General features: G+C 34.8%; 1 protein-coding gene across 3 annotated transcripts in view; it reads left to right on the forward strand.

The window, feature by feature from the left end:
* The window catches only part of KCNK2 (potassium two pore domain channel subfamily K member 2), a 291,522-nt gene that overhangs the window by 216,514 nt on the left and 53,356 nt on the right, over window positions 1–21,652 (forward strand). For all 3 annotated transcript variants that reach the window (XM_007481391.3, XM_007481392.3, XM_056815921.1), the window contains exon 6: window positions 6,317–6,456. In XM_007481391.3, coding sequence (XP_007481453.1) covers window positions 6,317–6,456 — 140 coding nt within the window. The remainder of the gene's footprint in view (window positions 1–6,316; window positions 6,457–21,652) is intronic.

Genomic DNA, 21,652 nt, shown 5'->3' on the forward strand with positions numbered 1-21,652 from the left:
AGAGCCAGATGATAAATCATTAACATCTCTCTTTCATGAGTTATTTTTAAAATACAACCACCTTGAAATATATAAGATGTTTGAATCAGATAAACTGTTATGTGGGACTTGATATATGAAGATGAAACCATAAATAAGGTGTACTAAAACATAACTCCAAAATACTTTAATTCAGAAATGGGAACAAAACAATTGTATTTTGCAGAAATTGTAAGTCTAATATTTTAACTTAAGCAAGAGAGTATGAATTATGTTGACATAAAGAGTTGTGTAGGTGAAAATCCATCTTTAGTTACTAACTCACCATAATAATTAAAAATGTGTTGATTTAATCAAGAAGTTTATTAAGAAAACAGGATGGCAAATAGAAGTAAGGTCATCTAATCCCACCCTTCTATTTTCTAGATGAACCAAGATTTGGGAAGGGTTAATGTCTTGCCAAAAATCACATAACATGTGCCAGATTTGAATCTGGATCCTCTGACTTCAAACTGTTTTTCCCACTCTATGGACCATATTTAGTTCTTCCTCTTTATTATGTGCAACAGCTTCTGGAACACAAGCCGTGACTCCTTTGTGGTGATATTTTTAATTATTCTCATCAGAGCAGTGCAATCAGTGATAGATGACTAACTTCCACATAAATTATATTTCTTGTTGCATTTGGATGCCTAGTAAAATCCACTCTGTCAATCCTTTTATTTACTTCTCTTAGCAGAATATATGATTATTCTTTTCATTTTGTCAAAATATCCTTATAACTTTTTTTTTTAATTCTGGCAGAAACATAACAATTGATAGGATTTAGAAACTCTATTAGTATGGCAACTTTTTGATAATTGAATAAGCATCTCATTTCTATGCCAAGAATTAAATTAATGAATGAATTTAGGTGTTCTAAAATGGCATGATTCTAGTACTGTATGACCTTCCCTCCCCCCATGCCATCAACCTGCTTTCATCACTATTAAGGATCCACACAGGATTAGAGATAATTTTATATTTCTTTCCTGTTTGAGTAATCATTACTCAAAAACTTGTAGCCTAATGACCAACCTACTTGCATAGACTTTTCTTGGGACCATTTTTTGGCATGTTAACACTTTCTAGGGCTTTTATTCCACTCAAATAGCCTTTGGGAATACATGGTCACCTCAAAGAATTCTGAGGTATCAGAAGATTAAATTTTAGGCCCAAGAAAATGAATAGAATATGTGAGGTATTTAACAGTTTCCAGTTGCATAGATTTCTTTTGCATGGATTTCAGCTTGGAAGTGACTATTAAGAATGGGAAAATATAATTTTCTAAGATTAAAATCCACACACAAAACATTGTGGGTTGAATGTTTTATCCAAACACAGACCTAAAGTGATTAAGTTAATTTACCCTTCTCAAAATGTGACATCCTGTTTATAAGAAAGAAGGCATAAAAAGTCATCTTGCTCATGAACTAACTCTTCTAAAACAGAGTCTTGGTGACTTTATGTATGTGAGTCATGAGTTCTTCCTAAGCATTGGTTTTGAAAGAGAAAGTTCAGTCCTTTTGGTTTCACTGAAATGGAAACATTTGAAATAATGGAATTATCTGGTGAACCTATTTAACAGCCTCTTTCCACACAAAATTCCCAAATTAGTGCTTAGAATTTTCAAACCTGTTTTCCCATGAGCTTTGAAAGCTTAGATAATACATCATAAGAGACTACTTCTGCTGCTTTTGACATGCAGAAATAGCTTTTTTGAAAGAGCTGGAAGGTTCTATTATTTACCTTGAAGAATACGTTCTTTTCTTCAATGCCTGTTTATAGCAGAGTTGCATTTCTGGCTAGCATAATACTTCATCAATGTAAAACTTACTTCCTCTATTATTACACTTTCATTAGAAATTGACCATGTGATATTACTTGTACATATAAATATGTCAGATTAAGAGATGATTGTGACCAAATGAAATTCCCATGTCAAATTGGATAGCTTACTTGAATTTATATAAATAAAACCCTAGCCCAGATTAGGGCAAATTCAGTTATCTATCTGTATTGTAAAAGGGAATTCTTTGTTCTCTTTGAGTTGACACTTGTGAAAGGGAATCCTTTATTTCACAAGTGTCAACTCAAAGAGAACAAACAATTTCCCTTTTACAGTATGTAGAGTAGAATGTGTTGAGACAGAATACAATATGGTGAGGGTGGATGGATGGAAGGGAACAGCAGCACGGAAGACAATCTTTCCCCTGGTACAATGGTGTCTAGAAAGGGTGGTTAATCAGAGATGATTTTTTTTTTCATTTATCAGAGAGAGGGAGACAATTTCTAACTGAAGGTAAGATTGCCAACTAATTGTTTTACTAGGCTGGCTAGTATTTTATCATAGAAGTTAATATGCCATTTTACATCTGATACAGATCTTCAACATCAACACAGCTCATAGCGTTAGACAGTTACCTGGGATAGTTAGACTTGTCCAGGGTCTCTCAGCCAATAACTACAAGGAGAAGGAATTGAATCAGTCTCCCAGCTCTCCCCTACCACTCCATGGTATCTCTCAACTTGCACCTAGTAGGTACTTATTAAGTGTTTTTTAAATTAAATTATTGAGTATATGTGAAACATGGAGAGAGGTTCATGGCAGGTATAATTAAAAACATTTGATAGCTGGGTCACTGTAATTCCTAGTTCACAGCTGTATTCCAATTACTTGGAAGTACTTGAAACATTCTCCCAGTCCCCCATCAAGAAAGATTCCTTTCAGACCTCACCTAGCATTTTTGTTTTCAGTGCTAATGTTTGTGACTTGTCTTCTTCTTGTAGATAGTCAACTCTAAGAGTAGAACAACTTGTCATCCAAGCCTTATATTTTCCCAAGTATCTAATGTAGTGTATTGCATACAGTAGGTGCTTCATATATGGTTATTTAATTCATTAATTAGATAGATGCAAAGATTTTAAAAAATATATATATCTGGTTATGAAAAGAATTGAGCTAATTAGGCAACACAATATAAGAAATAGGAATAAAATAGGTAGAAGGAATAATAGAGGCTATTCCAGGCAGCAACAATAACATGAAGAAAACAAAGATAGGAATCACCAGGATACACCTTTCCAGGAGCATAACTATGTATTTGTCACATTCATCAAATTAAGGCCATTATGAAATGGCTATCAGAGGTGCCTAGGTAGCATAATGGAAAGAGTACTAGACTTAGTGTAAGGAGGACCCAGATTCAAGTCTGGACTCAGACACTTCCTTACTGTATGATCCTGGGCAAACAAATGAAGAGGATCAAAGTTCACACATAAATCAAAATATGAATAGCAACATTATTTTTTGCTTAGGGAAAAAAGGCTATTGACCAGAAAATGACTAACCAGTTTTGGCCCATTAATATAGTCTAATGTGTTACCATTATGAATATAAAGAACACAGAGAAGCAAAGGAAGACTTCTATGATATGATGTAAACTGAAGTTAACAGAAGGAGGAAAGCTATACATAATTACTAAAATGATAAAAAAGAAGAAAAGAAAAAAGAAAACCCAAACTCAACACTGTAATTGCCAGACTTGTTCCTAAAGAAGAAATAAGAAACTGAATTCCTTTACCTTCTTTGGAGAGTAGGGGAATTATGCATGTAGAATATTAAACAAATTGTCCAACTTGATGTTATAGTTTTACTGAACTATCTTAAAAATATAAAACCCATATCTTCTGTCTTAGAATTAATAGGAAGTATCAGTTCTAAGACAGAAAAGCTGTAAGTGCAAGGGAATTGGAGTTAAATAACATGCTCAGGGTCATATACCTAAGAAATACCTTAGGCCAGATTTGAACCCAGGTCTGGCTCTCTAGTGTAAGGATAATTTTAGGGTTGTAAACTAATTTAAATTATTTTTGGTCACCAGGGAATATTCCAAATAAAATACCCAAGTCAGTTTGTTTTTTTTTTAATTTATGGTGGTTTAATTAATATGGAGGGAAAGAATTAAGAAGGGAGAGGGAAAAGGTGTAGGATTTCTCCCTCCTGGCCTGTGCCAGGGGGAGTTGAAGGTCCTCCACCACAAGGTCCCTGAAGAAGATTAGTGGCTTTCTAAGAGGATAGTGTTTGGAAGGTAAAGGAGAAAGAATCAGCCTGAACTCCATTAGAGCTCAGTAAAGATGCCTCACCTGAACTAGGCTACTCAGCTTCCTCCAGTATGGTATCAAACCAAACCCGGGCAATAGCAGCCGCCACCCAAGATGCTGAAACGCTCAACATGCTCCACCAGCCAACTTTCCACTGCCAAAGAGGCTGGAGAGAGGAAGTGACATGAAATATATAGACAGTTTTTACATCACTTTCCTGCATCTTGCATGTACCAATGATAGTTAAGCTTGACTTAGGACAGCCCAGGGGTGTGTCAGTTGTTTCTGATTTGTCAATTGCTAGCACATATCTGTCATAGGCCATCCTCCTAAATACTTAATCCTTAGGTATGGGTGTAGACATTCCTGTTTTTGTTAGACTAAGTAGGGTGAAATAATCTAAAGTTTACACTAGCCACTGAGCCACCTAGCTGCCACAGAACTACCTTTTTATTTATCTTTCTTTCTTATTCTTTGTGACAGTTGTGGTTTACTATAGAGGGCAAGGGAACAGATGCATATGAACATAAAAAGCAAAAGATATTAGTAAACATTTAAAATAAACCCAGAAGTGAAGGAATGAATGAAAGAATGACCACCACTTTTGCAAGATAAGTCATATAATCAGTAGGCCAGTCTGGAAAATTAGTTTGTGCCTTTAATCAAGATAGCTTTTATTTTCTTCTAAAAATGTATTCTTCTTCCTCACTACCTAATCTTCAATTGGCTTTCATATGCTTTCTAAATTTCTAAATTTGGACCTAGGATGTTAATATGAAAGCCCAAACTAGTGCATGTGTGTGTGTGTGTGTGTGTGTGTGTGTGTGTGTGTGTGTGTGTTAGGAAATTTAGACTGACAAATAATTAGAGCAAAGCAGGAATGCTGGGACAGTAGCACAACCTTCATAATTCTTGAATCGCATTCAATTAACTTCCCTTCAATTAGCAGTGGTCACTGTTTAATTACAAGGACTCCTTGATGGTACTAAAAAAGTTCTATGATAAATCAGTCTTGTACTGATCTTAGTAATTAAGCAACCTTAACTAATTGGACAATAAAGGAAGGATTTGGTCTAGATGACAGTGGAATTAATGGGATTTCCTGGAGATAAAAGTTCTTCTCTGGGCTCTGCATCTTGTTGCATCTTGTTATCTATAGGACTTTACCAAAGGGGAAGCAGGGTAACCTAAGGGTAAAGGCACTAGACATGATGCCAAAGACCACTGACATTTGAATCCTGGCCCAAGTAAATCTAAGTGAGTCACCATCTCTCTCTAAGCCTCAGTTTCCCCATCTTTAAGACTGGAATAACAATTATACTACCTCCCTCGGAGTATTATTATGGTGATGATGATGATGAAAAGGAAGAAATAAATAGGTAAATTCACCTGGGAGGGCTCATCCTATTCTACTTATCAAGTTGACCTTGCCTACACTATTCTATTCCAGCTCTTAATTTCCAAATTTGATGATTCTTTCCTCAAACCTTATCCTTCTCAGGCTCTGTTTAGCATTTGACAACACTAAGCATCTTCTTCTCTGGGTTTTTCATGGTTTTCTTTTTACCTGGCTAACCACTTTTTCTCAGTCTTCTTTACTGGCTCTATTATCTATGATGCTCCCTACTCACGGTGCCCCTCAAGTCTGTCTTGGAGCATCTTTTATCTCACTATATTCTCTGTTGGTGATTTTATTAACCCCAATAAATTTAAATCTCATCAGAAATGAATAGGAGGATAAAAGCTTGAGAGAATGGAAGAAGAGTGATAAAACTGACAATTCAATTTAGTTTAATTAAATTCAACAAGCTTTCTTTATGTCCAAGACAATACCTATCATGTACCAGGAAATTAATTATTCACTGGGAGCACACACATAAATTCACACACACACAAACACACACACACACACACACACACACACATATACATGAGAAATTTCGTCTCAGCCCTTAAGATATTTCCATTTCACTGACAGAATTAAGAAAGTTGGGGAAAAGAATACATTAGTCAGATTTCTTTTTGCTAGTTGACTTCTGCGGTATTAGTGATATGTAATTGAAGGATTTATTGACAAATACATGTGATTACTAATTCAAATAATAAAAAGGGCTAAAACATCCATTAAGTGTCTGGAATGCTTAATGCATGTACCATGGATTTATTTTTGTTCTACTTTGTTTTCCCCTTACAGGAGGATCTGATATTGAATATTTGGATTTTTATAAGCCAGTGGTATGGTTTTGGATCCTAGTAGGACTTGCTTACTTTGCTGCTGTCCTGAGCATGATTGGAGACTGGCTTCGGGTCATATCAAAAAAGACAAAGGAAGAGGTAAGAATTAGAGAGCTTGTAAACATGCTTTTCCCCCCTCTGCTTTATTTTTAAAGATTATGCAAATTAGTCATACATATTTACTTTTGTTTAGGAGTCAAAGCATATCTTATGTATTTATAATTATGGGGGTTCACTTCCTTTATAGTTCGTTTTGTTTTCTACCTTGTGGCTTTCAAGTCAATTCAGCATATAAAAGGAAAGAAGAAATGTGCACATATTTATACATATATATATACAACACATCCTTGTGTTTTAAATTTTCAAAATTGACATGGAATTATTAAATAAATTCAGAATTCAACTTCCTGGTTATCTACTATATTATTATTAATTTTCATTTCTTTTGCTTCTATGCACATATATTAAATACTAGCCATTATAAGAGGCAATATTGTGAATGGAGAACTGGCCTCAGAGGTAGAAGACCTAGATTCAAGTCTTACCTCCAGAATACACTGGTTCTGTTTAACTCGTAGTGCTCCAGGCAACTCTGTAAGACTTTTACTTTAAAAAGGTGCCAAGCCACATGAAATTCTTTATCACCAGCAGTTTGTTGTACCAATGAAAACAGAGGTCTATCCCTTTTTCTATATGTATAGATATAGATATATTGACACTTTCCATTTTATAAACAGCTTGTATTTTAAAAGTTCACTTGAAATTTGGAACTGAGACATTTCCACGATAAATATGCTACAAATGATGATTAGGTTCTTAGTATAGTTCTCAAAGCCCAACGAGTTCATACTATCCAGGGATATGCTGGAACCAATTCTAAGAGGTTTGTGAGACCTAATGTTAAATTTTCAGTATGAACATTTATACCTCAGATATCACCAGTTGTTATAAATCATGGTTTGGTTTGGTTTGTTATTCTATTGATTGTCTACACTGAATAAAATTTTAATAATATAGATTAAACTTAAAAGTATATGCATATTTTCCCCCAAGGAGCTTGGTTGTTCTTTTACTGACTTTACTTCTCCTATACAAGAGCAAAGTATCCTTGACTCTCTCATCTCCAAGCCACCATGTTTGGGGAAAGAGTTCTATCAAGGCAAGAAATGAGAAGGATGATAGGGTCTGGGTAAAAATGAACTGAAGAAGGGGTATAGATAGGATTCATGAAAATTCCCCTGGTGAAAAAAAAATCAGCCCTACCCAATATTCTGGTCCTCTCATTTCTTTTCTTTCCAAGAATTTATTTGCTTTTCTTTTTACTATTAATACCTGTTACTTCTGGTCATGGATTCTTATCTTTCCTGGACTCTTGTGGTATATAATATGTTCTCACACTAGGAACTTTTAAGGTTTTCTAAGAGTTGCTTTTTAAAAAATTTTACAATAAACACCCAGAAATATATCCACAATAGCTCCCATTTTCTCTTTTTTATTTCTGTTACCTTAGAATCTTTGAGAGAGAGAGAAGGAAAGTAAGAGAGAGAGAAAGTGAGAGAGAGAGAGAGAGAGAGAGAGAGAGAGAGAGAGAGAGAGAGAGAGAGAGAGAGAGAGAGAGAGAGAGAGAGAGAGAGAGAGAGAGAGAGAGAGAGAGAGAGAGAGAGAGAGAGAGAGAGATTTGAAAGATCTAGGCAAAGAAATTTGAAAAGGAGTCAGTTCATAGGAATAAGAATAGGAATTAAGGAAGCCTTCATAGAAGAGGCATCATCTGAACAAAATCTCAAAGGGAAGGAAGTATTTCAATAGATGAAAGTGAGGGTGGATTCCTTTCTAAGTATGAGGAAAAGCACAAACAAAAGAATAGAGGCAAATGGAAGGAAGTAGACTAATCATGTCTGAATATAATATATAGTGCATGAAGGAAATACTGGAGTGTGAGATAAGTAATGAGGCAAGGAGGTTGGATCCTGCTTAGGGGGGGGGGCAGTATTAACCCTATATGTGCTTATACACATATACTTTATTCACAAAATAATGGGAAAACAGAGTTTTTTTTTTAAGAGATAAGAACATGGTGAAATATTTGGATGTCAATTGTAAAAGCTTGTGGATGATGGATAGGAATGGAGAAAAAGTGGAACAGGAAATAGGATCAAAAGAAGAGATGAAGTCTGTTGATTTTAGTGAAAGTAGAGGTAAAACTAGTTGTAAGAGGTTCTATGGAGGTACAAATTTAGAATAATTTGGAAATCGATTGAATTTGTGGGGTGAGGGGAAAAGAATCATACCAAGACTTAAGATTTCAAGTATGAATGACCAGGAAGATGGCTGTGTCAGCAATATAAACAAAGAAGTTTGATGTATGGGCATATTTATGATGAAGAGGAAGCATAGTCTCATGGACTAACTCTGGAGGCAGAAGGCCTGAGTTCAAATTTGATGCTTACTTTCTGTGTAACTTTTGACAAGTCCCTTAAATCTCCCTGGACTTCAGTTTTCAGAACTAAAATGAGGGAGTAGGAATAGATGGTTTCTGAAGTCCCTTCCAGCTCTTGTTCTATGAACCTATATTGATTCTTAAATTCCAGAGGAATATCAAGCAAGAGATTTAAAATGTCTCGTACTGGAGATCCCTATTAGGGATATCCAGAGGATACAAGTAGAGATTAAGTTGGAAGCCATTTATATAGAAGTGATAATTGAAGCCACAGGAGTAGAAGAGATCTGCAAAGGAGATCTTGAGGAATATTTATATTCATAGAGCTAGAAAAAGGTGAGGAGCCATAGAACTCAAGGGAGAAAAGGATATCAGGGAGTGATACTTTTTATATCAAAGATCCAGTATAGTCTCATGAAGAAGTCACAGTAGATTGACCATATTTCCTTTTGTGACAGCTATACTAAACTGTTAAATTAAAGGAATATTATAAATACAGTTTACAAATATATGATCAATTTATTGTTTATAGTATTGCTCAGGTATGGTGAAGATGCCTATCCTGCAGTTAATGTAGCTTGAGAATATGGTACTAATGTGATACACATACCCCTGCTGTTCTTTCTCTCTGGGTAGGCTCCCCTCCAATCTGAATAGACTCAGATTTATCTGTATTGCACTTCCCCAATCATATCCTAGTCAGGGCACAGTCATACCCATGGACAATTGGGTACAACTAGCTATTCTCTCTCAGAGTCCTAGAGGCAATTCTGGTGTGTAGGTGTGTGTGTCAGGTGGGAGGCACATTCCTCCTGCTTGCCACTGTAGTTCCTGAGTTAGTGTGCTTCTCTGCATGCAAAATTAGTTACCATTTTACTCTTAAACTCAAAGTTGAAAGATGAAGCAAAACCAACAATAATCATAACATTTACACAAAATAAAGCAAAGATAAGAATGTCTACCCACAAACTTAAATAATACTCTACCACCAATGCACACAGAGTTTATTAGAGGAAAGCACACACGTGAACCTAGAAGCAAGGCACATTCATGGGGAAATTCATGTGCTTGGAGCAACTCACAGGTTTAGACTGCAGGTATTGAGGTCTTTGTTCCTCTCAGGAACAATCTGCCCTTCATAAAATCACTTTTCTATTCTCTGTTCCTCCCTTCTGGTTTTCACGATATTCCTGCTTGGCAAAACTTCTCTTCTGCTTTCAAGCTAATGAATCAGACTCTTTTAGCTCACAGTCACCTTTAACATGACACTGAGAAAAAATATTACACTCTCTCGGTGACAAGATGTTCCCTCAGGGAGAGAACTTCCAAACTCTTCAGATCTGCAAATTGCAGAATATTCTGCTTTGTTCAATCAGTTCTATGTTTTTTCTTACAGCAAAGCGCAGCTCACAGCAAAACAAAAACAAGCCTTATTTTATCCCCAAGTATTTGCCTCTTAATCCAGAGGGTTTTTTTGCCCTCTACTATATTAAGAGCTTTCTCCTCTGTCAGAATGTAAATGTTACTAATGTGTAGTAAGTCTGGAGAACTCCTTACATACAGCAAGTTTCAACTTTTCCCCAACGAACTTCCAGTAGTTGTTCATTTGTTTTAGTTGAATGTACTCTTCATAACATTATTTGGAGTTTTCTTGGCAAAGATCCTGGAGTGATTTGCCATTTCCTTCTCCAGCTCATTTTACAGCTGAGGAAACTGAGGTAAACAGGATTAAGTGTTTTATCAGGGCTGCCCAGCTATAAAATTTCTGAAGTCAGATTTGAACTTGGGAAACTGAATCTTCCTGTCTTCAGGCTCCAAACTCTATCCACTATGTCACCTAGCTTACCCCCTTTCTAATAGCTACCCCCAGGCTTTCTCCAGCCCATCAGTAAAGTAATGCTGCTTTTCCAATCAGTAAGTTCTCAACCAAGCTATTGAAGACTTTACTATCTCAACTGGAAGCCTTCTGTCCCAAATTTCTTGTCAGTCTTACTTGTACAGTTCATTCTCCTGCTGCTTCTATTTTATTCTATATCTTCTTCTCAAAACTTATTCTCTCTGACTTTCCGTATTTTTTACTGACTCAAATCAGAGCCTCTTGATTATAAATGATTTATCTTTATATTATGAGATGAAAATCAAGAAATCAACTTTTTGGCCAGATATATAATCTTTCCTTAGCCCCCTAATGATTATTTTATCTATAATTTTGTCTTTGAACTTCTAAAAAAAAGTCACATGTAAAGGAGTTAAGTGCCGTGTGGCCATGTTACCCAGTGCTCACTTCAAAAAAGTCCGATTAAGTTCATTCATCTGAGAGGCAATGGTCTATCTAGTCCTCAAAATCAACAGCCTGTGTCTTTCCTTAACATTTTTATCTGCGAGACTACTTTTCTTCACAAGTTGATTTTAACCATTTTTGGATGCAAATATTATGCATCTGAATGTTCTTATGCAAATGTTCTTTTTTTTTTTTCAGCAGTCAAACTGTTCACATATGAAAGGGGCAGTGCCTTGTATCCAGATTTTATCAAAGCATTTGATAGGATCCCTCATGTTATTCTGGTGGAAAAGATGGAAAGATGCAGGCTAGATGACAATATATTTATAGATAGTTGAATGGCCAGATTCAAAGGTCTGATGTCAACTTGGAAGGAAGGCTTTAAAGGATTGTCTCTGAGAATTGTATTTGGTCTTGTGGAACTGAACAGTTTTTTCAGTGACTTACATAAAAAACTTAGCTTAAACATAAAAAAAATTGCTTAGCTGGCATGCTTATCAAAATTGCAAATATCATAAAGCTAGATGGTATAATTAACATAATGAATGACAAGATCAAATCCCTTACAGGCTAGAATTATGGGTTAAATCTAATAATATGAGACAATAGGAATAAAAATAAAATTTCATATGTGTTCAAAAATCATCTTTATAAGTAAAATAGGCTGGATGGAGTTTATTTGAAAAAAAAATCTAGGAGCTTTAATGTATTACAAAATACAGTTTTATATGGCTTCCCTAACTCAACAAAATAAAATTTAATGAAACATTAGGATTTATTTTTTTAAAAGGCATGGTGATAGCTTTCTTTCTTGTCTGAACAGTCTACATGTGGAGAATAATTTTCAGTTTAGGACACTCCTTTTTAGAAAAGCCCTACTGGATGCAATAGCAAATCACTGGGCTAAAGAGAGGTCTTGACAGACAAGGATCACTTTTAGGAACTGAGACTGTTTAGAATGAAGAAAGAGAAATAAGGGAAGGTAGGACATACTATTTGTTTTCAATTATTTGTAGGGGTTTTAAGTAGAAGAGGATTTCTATTCATTTTGTTTAATACCAGAATACAGAACTAGGAAAAATGAGAGGAAGTTAGAAAGATTCAAATTTAAGTTTGACGTAAGGAAAAACTTCCTAATGACTAGATGTATTCAAAGGGGGAATATAGTGTTTTGGGATACAGGAGGTTCATCTCTTAAGTTGAATCTGGATGATCACTTGTAGAGAATGTCAAAGAGAAGATTCTTGTTCAGATTCATCCTGGACTAGATGACCTCTGGGTCCTTTCCAACTCTAGAAATCTGTGATGCTGTGGTTTTGGAGTTCTGGTCCATAGTACCAAATGCCAATAAGAAGACAAGGAGGATGAGGACAGAAAATGAAAAATGAAGCATTGGATTTGTTGCTAAGGAGGTAAGATAATTAATAACCTTGGAGAGAGATAGACAAATAGACACTCACATATACATGCACACACATACACACACAGAGCTATTTCAATAGATTGGTGGTCATAGCATAACTTTTTAGAAGACAACATGATTTTATTCAACTGCATTCAGTAGCACTGAAATAATGTCAAATAGAAAAAATGATTTAAAAATGGAGGAGAGAGCATTATTGAAATGACTGACCATAGAGACCATACTACCCAGGAATGAAAATAAGGCCAGAACAGTCTTTTTTAAAAAAATTTTAACTTAAAAAACAATACACAGAAAGCTTGTATCAGAATACAGCCAGCTTTTTCTATGGTTTTAGACAAGTAATATGATCTTTAGAATGTTTAGTTCACTTTTAAGACCCCTCAGACAAAGCTCTAAGTAAGTGGAAGAAAATTGGGAAGGAATTTCCTCATTGGGTATTCTATTTAGCAATGAAATCACTGAGTTAGAATCTTCTCCTTTATCCATGAGCATGTTAGGAAAAGGTTAGAGATAAAGAGTCATTTGTTAATCCTGGAACATATATTCCAAAGGACACAGTGGAAAGAGGCAAGCAAGATGTAAAGATTATGAGACAGGTATATACTACACAGACAGATCAATTTGTCAAGGATTTAGAATTTTTCATTGTGGAAACTACTTCCATCACTGAAGCTAATTGCCTAAAGCTCAGAGAAATTAAATGATTTATGCAAGGACATAGAGCTAATAGGCCTGGAAGGCAGGATCTGAATCCAGATTTTTCCAGACTCTCAAGTCTAGCAAGCATTGTACTATGTCATCCTACTCCATCTCTTTCACATACACAGTATATATGTTTTTGTAGGCATATATATATACCATTTATGTTTATATGAGCCCAATAGTTCCAAGACCAATTTTTATTATATATACACAATTTATTTGCTAAATAAGATAAGTAGCACACTTTAGATTGACATATTTTCCAGATCAAATGAGATAATAGATATAAATATTAAAGCTTCTGTATAAATGCCAGCTATGCTTATTATCATACAAGCTCTCTACTCATTTCTGTTACTTTTAGTTGTATAAATATTTTAACTGCTAAATCTTAGTAATAATATCTGGAGACAAGCCACTTTTAAAAAATTAAGTTTCAGTCCTTTGATTTCTTTTCCAAAGAACTGGTGAGGTCAGACACATAGGTAGATTGATACTTTAGCTTAACTCAGTTTTAGGCCAAGTTACTTTTTAATTTTTTTCATCTAAGAGCTCTCTGAAATTTGCATCGCTAGTAGCCACATTTCTCACCAGATAATTCTCTTCCTTTGCTGCCTATCAATCTGCATCTACTTTCATTGTCCAGTAACTGCCTTAGAGGGTACAGATATCTGTTGATAGGCAGTAATTTCCCCTAACAGTACAGTTTCTCTTTAATCTAATCCTAAAAGAAAAGGGAGAAAGAGAAAGGCAGAGACAGAGACTATAATGCCTTTTGTTTTGACTGAAAAGGATTTTCTCTCTGCTTACTGATATACAGGAATTTGACAATATCCAAGTTTTGTTTTCATTTTTCATTGTACAAATGATGTCTCACAAGAAAGTTTGTAAATGCCATGAGATCATATGCAAACCTTTGGGTTTTTCATAAAGGTCTTTCTCTGGGCATAGACCAAAGTGCATACATCAATGTTTCTAATGCATAGTAAAATAAAACCTGGTTCTAAAAATGCATTTAAAACTATGGCAGCTAGGTGGCACAGTAGATAAAGTTCTAGACCTGCTGTCTTGAAGAACTGAGTTCAAATCCACTCCCAGATACTTAACAGCTATGTGACCATGGGATAAAATACAAACTCACAAACTCAGAAAAAACAGAAGATGATGCAAAAGAAAAACATATGACATCACTTATCACTTGTATATATAGGTATATAATTTGGGGGTTGCTTTTGTAAAAATTGCTCTATTGCAAAAATGAATAATATGGAAATAGTTATTAAGTGATAACATTTGTACAACCCAGTGGTTTATGAGAGTAAACCAAGATAAAACTTGGAAGGTGCTTTGCAAACTTTAAAGCACTATATAAATGATAGCTAGTACTATTACAAGGAATAGCTAAGTGGCACAGTAGATAGATGACAAGACCTGAAGTCAGAAAGACTCATCTTCTTGAGTACAAATCTGGCCTCAGACCCTTGCTAGCTCTGTGACTCTGGGCAACTCACTTATCCCTGCTCTATATGCATCAGTTTCTTTATATTAAAATGAGCTGGAGAAGGAAATAGTAAACCACCTGAGTATCTTTGTCAAAAAAAAAAAAAGCCCTTTAAGGTCACAAAGAGTCAGATATGACTCAATAACAACAACTTCTACTACTACCACTACTACTATTATTTTTATTTTGGGCAACTCACTAAATCTTCATCTACCTCAGTTTACTTATTGATAAATTTTGGTCAATAATTGTAGCTACATCCCCAGGTTGTAAGATAACAGGAGAAAAATATTTTTCAAGTGCTTTGCAAACTTCAAAGCACTATAATTGTTATTTGTTGTTATTACCAATTTATATAAAAATGGATTTGCATCCTTAATCTCACTAAAAGCTTTGTATTGAATCTGATCCCAAAGATTCTGCTGACATCTTTACAAGGCTTATGGTTAATTTGTGAATCCTGGTGCCATTTTTCATTTGGATATGCCTCAAAGTTAGAAATAAGGATTTAATAAAAAGAAAAAAATGGAAACCAGAATAGATCTAGGTGTCTATACAATACACACTATTCTGGTGAATGTGGCTGAAGGAAAATGCTCCTATGTCTAACAAAATATGCTCTTCTCCTTAAAACATATACACATGCAATTTTAAAAATTTTATTGCTAATATAAGTACATATACAAAATGAAAATGGGAAAAAAAATTTGGTCATTCTTAAAGGGTAAGGTTTTTGTGGGATGCTCAACATAGAAAAAGACAATGCTCCTTAAAAGTTAGTATAGGGGCAGTTAAGTGGCTCAGTGGATTGAGAACCAGGCCCAGGGATAGGAGGTTTTATGTTCAAATTTGGTCTCAGACACTTCCTAGCTATGTAACTCTAGGCAAGTCACTTAACCCACATTGCCCAGCCCTTACCACTCTTCCTTCTTCAAACCGATACACAGTATTAATTCTAAGATGGAAGATAAGGGTTTAAAGATAAAAGCTTGTATGATCTTCAGAAATGACCACCTGACTGACTTTACCCTGGGGTACATGCAAGGATACCAAATCATTAAATACAGGCTCACATATAATTATTTTCAAATGAACTGACTTTAGGAAGGTGATTCTTATTTTTGACACCATTTTTTTCAAAAGGAAGATAACTTCTTGTTTTATAGAAACTTCTTAGAACCAAGGCAGATTAGTAACAAAGGATATAGACTAGAGAGATTGTGAGATTGGAAGGAATCATTTAGTCCACAACAAAACCCTCCCAGATTGATGAGAATTATATTGTTTTATTTTTGCCTTTAATGAACTAACAAGTACATAAAATATCTTAGGAAGCAACTGTCAGACAAAGAGATCAGAGTAAGATTATTTGTTTTCACTTTGCCCTTACTCTATAAACATCCCTGAAATTACTTTGCATTCATTTTTTATTTTGTTTTAGCTTATTTGTGGACATGTCTTCACTTCCCTAACATACTCTCATCTCATCTATCTCAAGGAGAATGTAAGCTCTTTGGGGGCAGGGTCAGTTTCAATTTTGTTTTTGAATCTCCAGAACCCAGCACAGTGCCTCACACATAAAAGAGCCAGGTAGCACAATGGAAAGAACCCTAAATTTGAAGTTAGGGAACCTGATTTCAAATCCTGTCTCAGATATTTAATTAGCTGTATAACTCTAGTTAAGTCATTTAATATCAATTTACTTTAGCTCTCTCCTCTGGAAAATGGGAATCATAATAAAACTTACCTCCCAGGGTTGTTGTGAGGATAGAATAAGACATTTGTAAAACACTTTACAAACCTTAGAGAGCTATGTAAATGATAGCTAGTTAGTAGAAGTAGGAGTAGTAATAATAGTAGTAGTACTGGTAGGTACTTGATGTGTGTTGAGTCAGTTGAAGCAGTCTATATTTTTAATTAATACATATATTCATCAAGCATATTTTTAAGAATCCTTTTAAACAGTATAAGAGAGGGAGCAACTACATGGTCACTTCCTAGTTGTGTGACCCTGGGCAAGTCACCTAACCCCTAAGACCTAGCTCTCACCACTTTTCTACCTTAGACCCAAATGATTCTAAGACAGAAGTTAAGGGTTTTTTTTTTAATTAGAACCAGAAAATAGAATAATTTTTATAATTTAAAAAGATACACAATGTAGAATGAAAACCCCAAATGAAAGTATTGAGACACTACTGTTTCTCTGTATTAAAGATCTATTAATTATGTTTTCTCTGGAAGAAAGGATTATGCATGATACTAAAGCCAAGTCTTATATTATTATCTCAATAAAATACGTCCTTTTATGGTGCATTGTTAAAGTTTGAACACATGAATCTATACACATATGTGGCTTTGGTTCCATTCTGCATTTATATTAAAATGTGACTTTTTTCCAGCAAAAAGAAATAACTTTAATGAAAATATCATGTTTGGAAGTAAGGAAAAATGAATTGTTTTCAGTGAACATGCTGAAATAAAAGCATTTTGGTTATAGCTAATCTGCCTAAAATATTTGAAAAGGAAATGGTTGGTTGGAACAAAGCTATATTGTTTCAAAAGTGCCACATATAATTACAGTTAATCTGCATTCCTCAAGGAAAACTGTAATGAACTAAATAATTTTCCATGGAGACATAATAGCTGCAGTGAAATTGTGTTTGTTTTGTTTTGTTTCTTTTTTTAAACTGAAATGGAGAATGAGTACAAGACAGATTGTGAAGGATTGGTATGAGTAAAAGTCTTTTTTCATAAAATCACATTCTTCCTTTTGCTAAAATGCCTCTTTTTGGAAACAGGGCATTCATATATAGACACTAATGGATTATTTAAACAGTGGGATAAAAATACTCAGGCAACTATTGCTTTTTTGAGACGAGTGCTTAATGTGATTTAAGAAAAGAGAATGATCAGTGGGTCCAATTCCCCATAGTTTATGAAGACTGCCTCTAAATAACAAAGAATGCTCTTTCCAACCCAAGTGGCTCTCTTATAATCTTATAGAAAGATGGGGGATCACTGTTACTGAATCTTTTGGGGCATGTCTTATTTTTCATCTTTCATGTATACTCTATCAAAAATTGATGAAATAAGAATTTAATTTCAAATGAACAACTAATTGAATACCTACTTTGAAGGAAGAACTATGCAAAGTATTTGGAGAGAAACAAAGAAACAGCAAAACATACTTCCTAACCTCAAGGAAATTATGGAAACAATTCATGAACATGAAAATTACAATAAAAATTTAGTAATAGTCTAGTATACAACAGAGAAGTTGCCACAAGGCAATAGTTATTAAATGAATTATGAAAATAATGAAATTTTGAGCATTTCAGGGAGAAACTGGGTGAATAGGAAAAATGTAATGGAGGAAATAAAAGACTGATATTGATTGGTAGATTCCAAGTGGGTGGAATACTGTGAGAGAAACCATAAAGGGATAAAAGCATAAGGAATATTTAGGGAAAAGAAGTTAACTAGCCAATACCTGGCCATGTCTGACAAATTAATGTAGAACAATAGTAGAAGATAAGAATGCTAAAATGATTTGAAGTTGGATTATGGAGGACCTTGAATGTGAGACTAAGAAGTATGAACTTCATCAGCACTAAGGAAGTATTGAATGTTTTGGAGTTATTTGATCAAAGTAGGTTGGCTTCTTTTGTGGGGTAGGGTGTTTGAAGATTAATCTATCAGCCATTAGCAGGAAAAAGACTAAAGGCTCAAAGACCAGCTCAAATACTTCTTGTACTAAGTTATCTTTAGGTCAGTATGTAGATGTTCATAGGGAAAATTACAGTTAATGATGAAATATTGTCCTTATGTTCGAATTTAGATTTGGATTCTGGCTACCTTTGCTTTCCCTTCTTTTCCTATTTTGTAGCTAGACTATATACTTTGACTAGAAATGCTTTCACACTTTCAATCTTTCTCAAAATATCCAATTTTTATTACCTAGATACATTTCTTCACTCTTTACACTATCATTTTTGTTGCTGTAGGCTTGAGCATCTTTAGGGAATAACTGTTCAGTACAAACACTGCTCTGGTACTCCTTTTTGTACCCTCTAGCTTACAATTTGATGATCATAAAAGGAGTTTTCTATGAATATTTTAAAATAGACTTTTTGGAAGCAACAGTCATCATCAGTGGGCATTTGTAAGAAACTCAGGCCCTGAATTTTTAAAAAAAATTCTTTTAACACACCTTCCCCCTGCCTGATAAAGGGATTCCCTGTAAAAGACCAAGAAAATTAGGAGTATTACAACTAAAGATTAAATTGATATCAAGTAAGGGATGATTATCATGATTTAGTTTGTCTTAATAATAACAGCAGAACTGAATGCAAAGGTAAGATTCAATTGGTAAAAAATGTTAACTGTTTTTTTCCATGAGATTTTTCATAAATTCTATAGCATCCAAAGGATTATTCATGAGGGCCCTCTAAATCTTATGATGCTTTTAAAAAAGATTCCCTGAAGGTGGAACCATTCTTGGTATACTAGATAAAATACTGCATATGGCATCAGAAAGTTCTGGGTTTTAAGCTGAGTGACCATGGGTAAATCCTTTCATTCTTATTCACTTAAATTTTCTCATCTGTAAAATGAGGATAATAACAACTGGTTTGGAGACTTGTTTAAAGAATCAACTGAAATAATACATTAAAAGCACTTTGCAAACCTTAAGGTGTTCTATAAGTGATAGATAATATTATTTAAATTATTATTATCATTATTACAATTAATTAAATTAAATGTAATACCCAGTGGAATTGCACATGGGCTACGGGTAGGGTAGGGTTAGGGGAGGGAGGGATAGAATATGATTCTTGTAGCCAAGGAATAATGTTCTAAATTGACTAAATAAAATAAAAAAAAAAGATGATGATAAAAGATTCTTGACAATATAGCAATCTTTAAAAGGAGGCATAGGGAAATTGAAAATAAAAGAGGATCTTGAATAATGCCTAGATATAAATTATATATATATGTGTGTGTGTGTGTGTGTGTGTGTGTGTGTGTATGTTGGTCAGTTTTCTGTTATGGACATCTTGAACTTAAGCCTCTAGATTTGTCCTTTCTGTTTTTCAGTCTTACAAATTATTTACTATGAATTGAACAAGTGCCAGTTAATTCAAAAGTAGTTTATGTTGTCCAATCCTTGATTTATTTTATTCTAATGTGAAACTTGAAAAATATTTCCTCCTTTAATTGCAAAAAAAGAACTCAGTGTACCTAAAGAGACTACACTCTAGTTCATCTAACTGAATCATAAATACCTTACGAGTTCTAAGACTTTTAAAAATGAAATTCTTCCTTTCTTTGCTGTCCATAACAGATGATGCTCTATCTACTAACTCAGTACCTTTTCCCTGGATGTCCCCCAGGTCTGGAATGCATTTTCTACTCACCTCTGCCTCCTGGCTTCCCTGGATCCCTTCGAGTCTTAGACTCAAGCCTCACTTTCTACATAAACATAAGGTCTTTCCTTATTATTTTTGGTATTTCTTCAATTAGTCACATCAGCATTTCAAAAACTCAGGGTCTTCTGTTGGAAGACCGTATTTTTCTCAGGCATTCTCCTCTATATGTTGCTGTCCAATTATCACCTGGAAAAGAAAATCAAGTTCCAAAGGAAATTTTATTTTATTTTATTTTTATCATTTTGATCTGAATATTCACTGCATATAAATATAATCCTTCTTTTCCTTTGAAAATATTTCACAACTGGGTGGCTCAGTGGATTGAGAGTCAGGTCTAGAGATGGGAGGTCCTAGGTTCAAATCTGACCTCAGACACTTCCCAGCTGTGTGACCCTGGGCAAGTCACTTGACCCCCATTGCCTAGCCCTTTACCAGTCTTCTGCCTTGGAGCCAATAGACAGTATTGACTCCAAGACGGAAGGTAAGGGTTTTAAAAAAAAGTTTCACAAAAATTCATCTCATAAGTGGAAGGCTTAGAAATGCTGGCTATTTATTTAGACATAATAGGAAAATAATTCTAGATAATAGTTTTTGCATCAAAGTGCTTTACAAATTTTCCATTCTCTCTAGAAATCTTATAATAGGAATTTAAAGTATCAAGATATAATATTCTATCCTTTCTCTCCCTCCCATCCTCCCTCCCTCCTTCCTTCTTTCCCTTTCTCTTCTTGTCCTTTCTGTCCCTTACTGCCCCCCAACTCCCACTCACTTTTTTCTCCCTTGGCATGGTTATAAATTTCTATCAACTTTGAGATCTTGTGCCAGGAAAAGTGGCCAGCACAAATATTGCTTTCATAATTTTATTTATCCTCCTTTTATTAAGGTAAAGGATTGTTTCTGCCAGTGCACAGAGGTAAAATCATTCACATTTCACACAAAATCAAACCACCATTATGGAGTGTGCCGTACACACTGAGAACAAAGGCAAGTGTCTTTTCAAAGGTGTCTGGGAAAATGACTTTGTTTTCAGTTTCTGTTGACAGATGGCACTTTCCAAATGAGTGTCAGCACGTGAAAGACATTGTGAAATGTCAATAGGGGTCATCTTATCCTCCTGAGCAACAAAGACTAATGAGTGAATTGTGTTGTGCTCAGTATGTGGTAACCACACTACTCAGAGTGTGTAGAAGGGTTACTCTTCTCCCCAGTGGGTGAAGCAAGATTCTGGGTTTCCACAGAAGAGATGCTGTTCATTAAGGACCTATAGCTGAGTATCACCTACCATGTGCACATTCGATAAATTTTCTGTTGGTTTACACAGCCTTCTGGAGGTGGGAATCATCACATACAATCTTCTCATAGAGAAATGTTTTTTCTTCTGTTGCTTTGTCTTCCTTCCTTCCTATTTCTCTTGCTACTTAGCTGAAAAGGCAAACTGTTTGATGTGCAATTTTCTCTTAGAGAGGGAGGAAATACCATCTGAGGAAGGGGACCACACTTTAGAGGACTTTAAATCCAT

This window comes from Monodelphis domestica, chromosome 2, assembly GCF_027887165.1.
Source record: "Monodelphis domestica isolate mMonDom1 chromosome 2, mMonDom1.pri, whole genome shotgun sequence".
Classification (NCBI taxonomy): Eukaryota; Metazoa; Chordata; class Mammalia; order Didelphimorphia; family Didelphidae; genus Monodelphis; species Monodelphis domestica.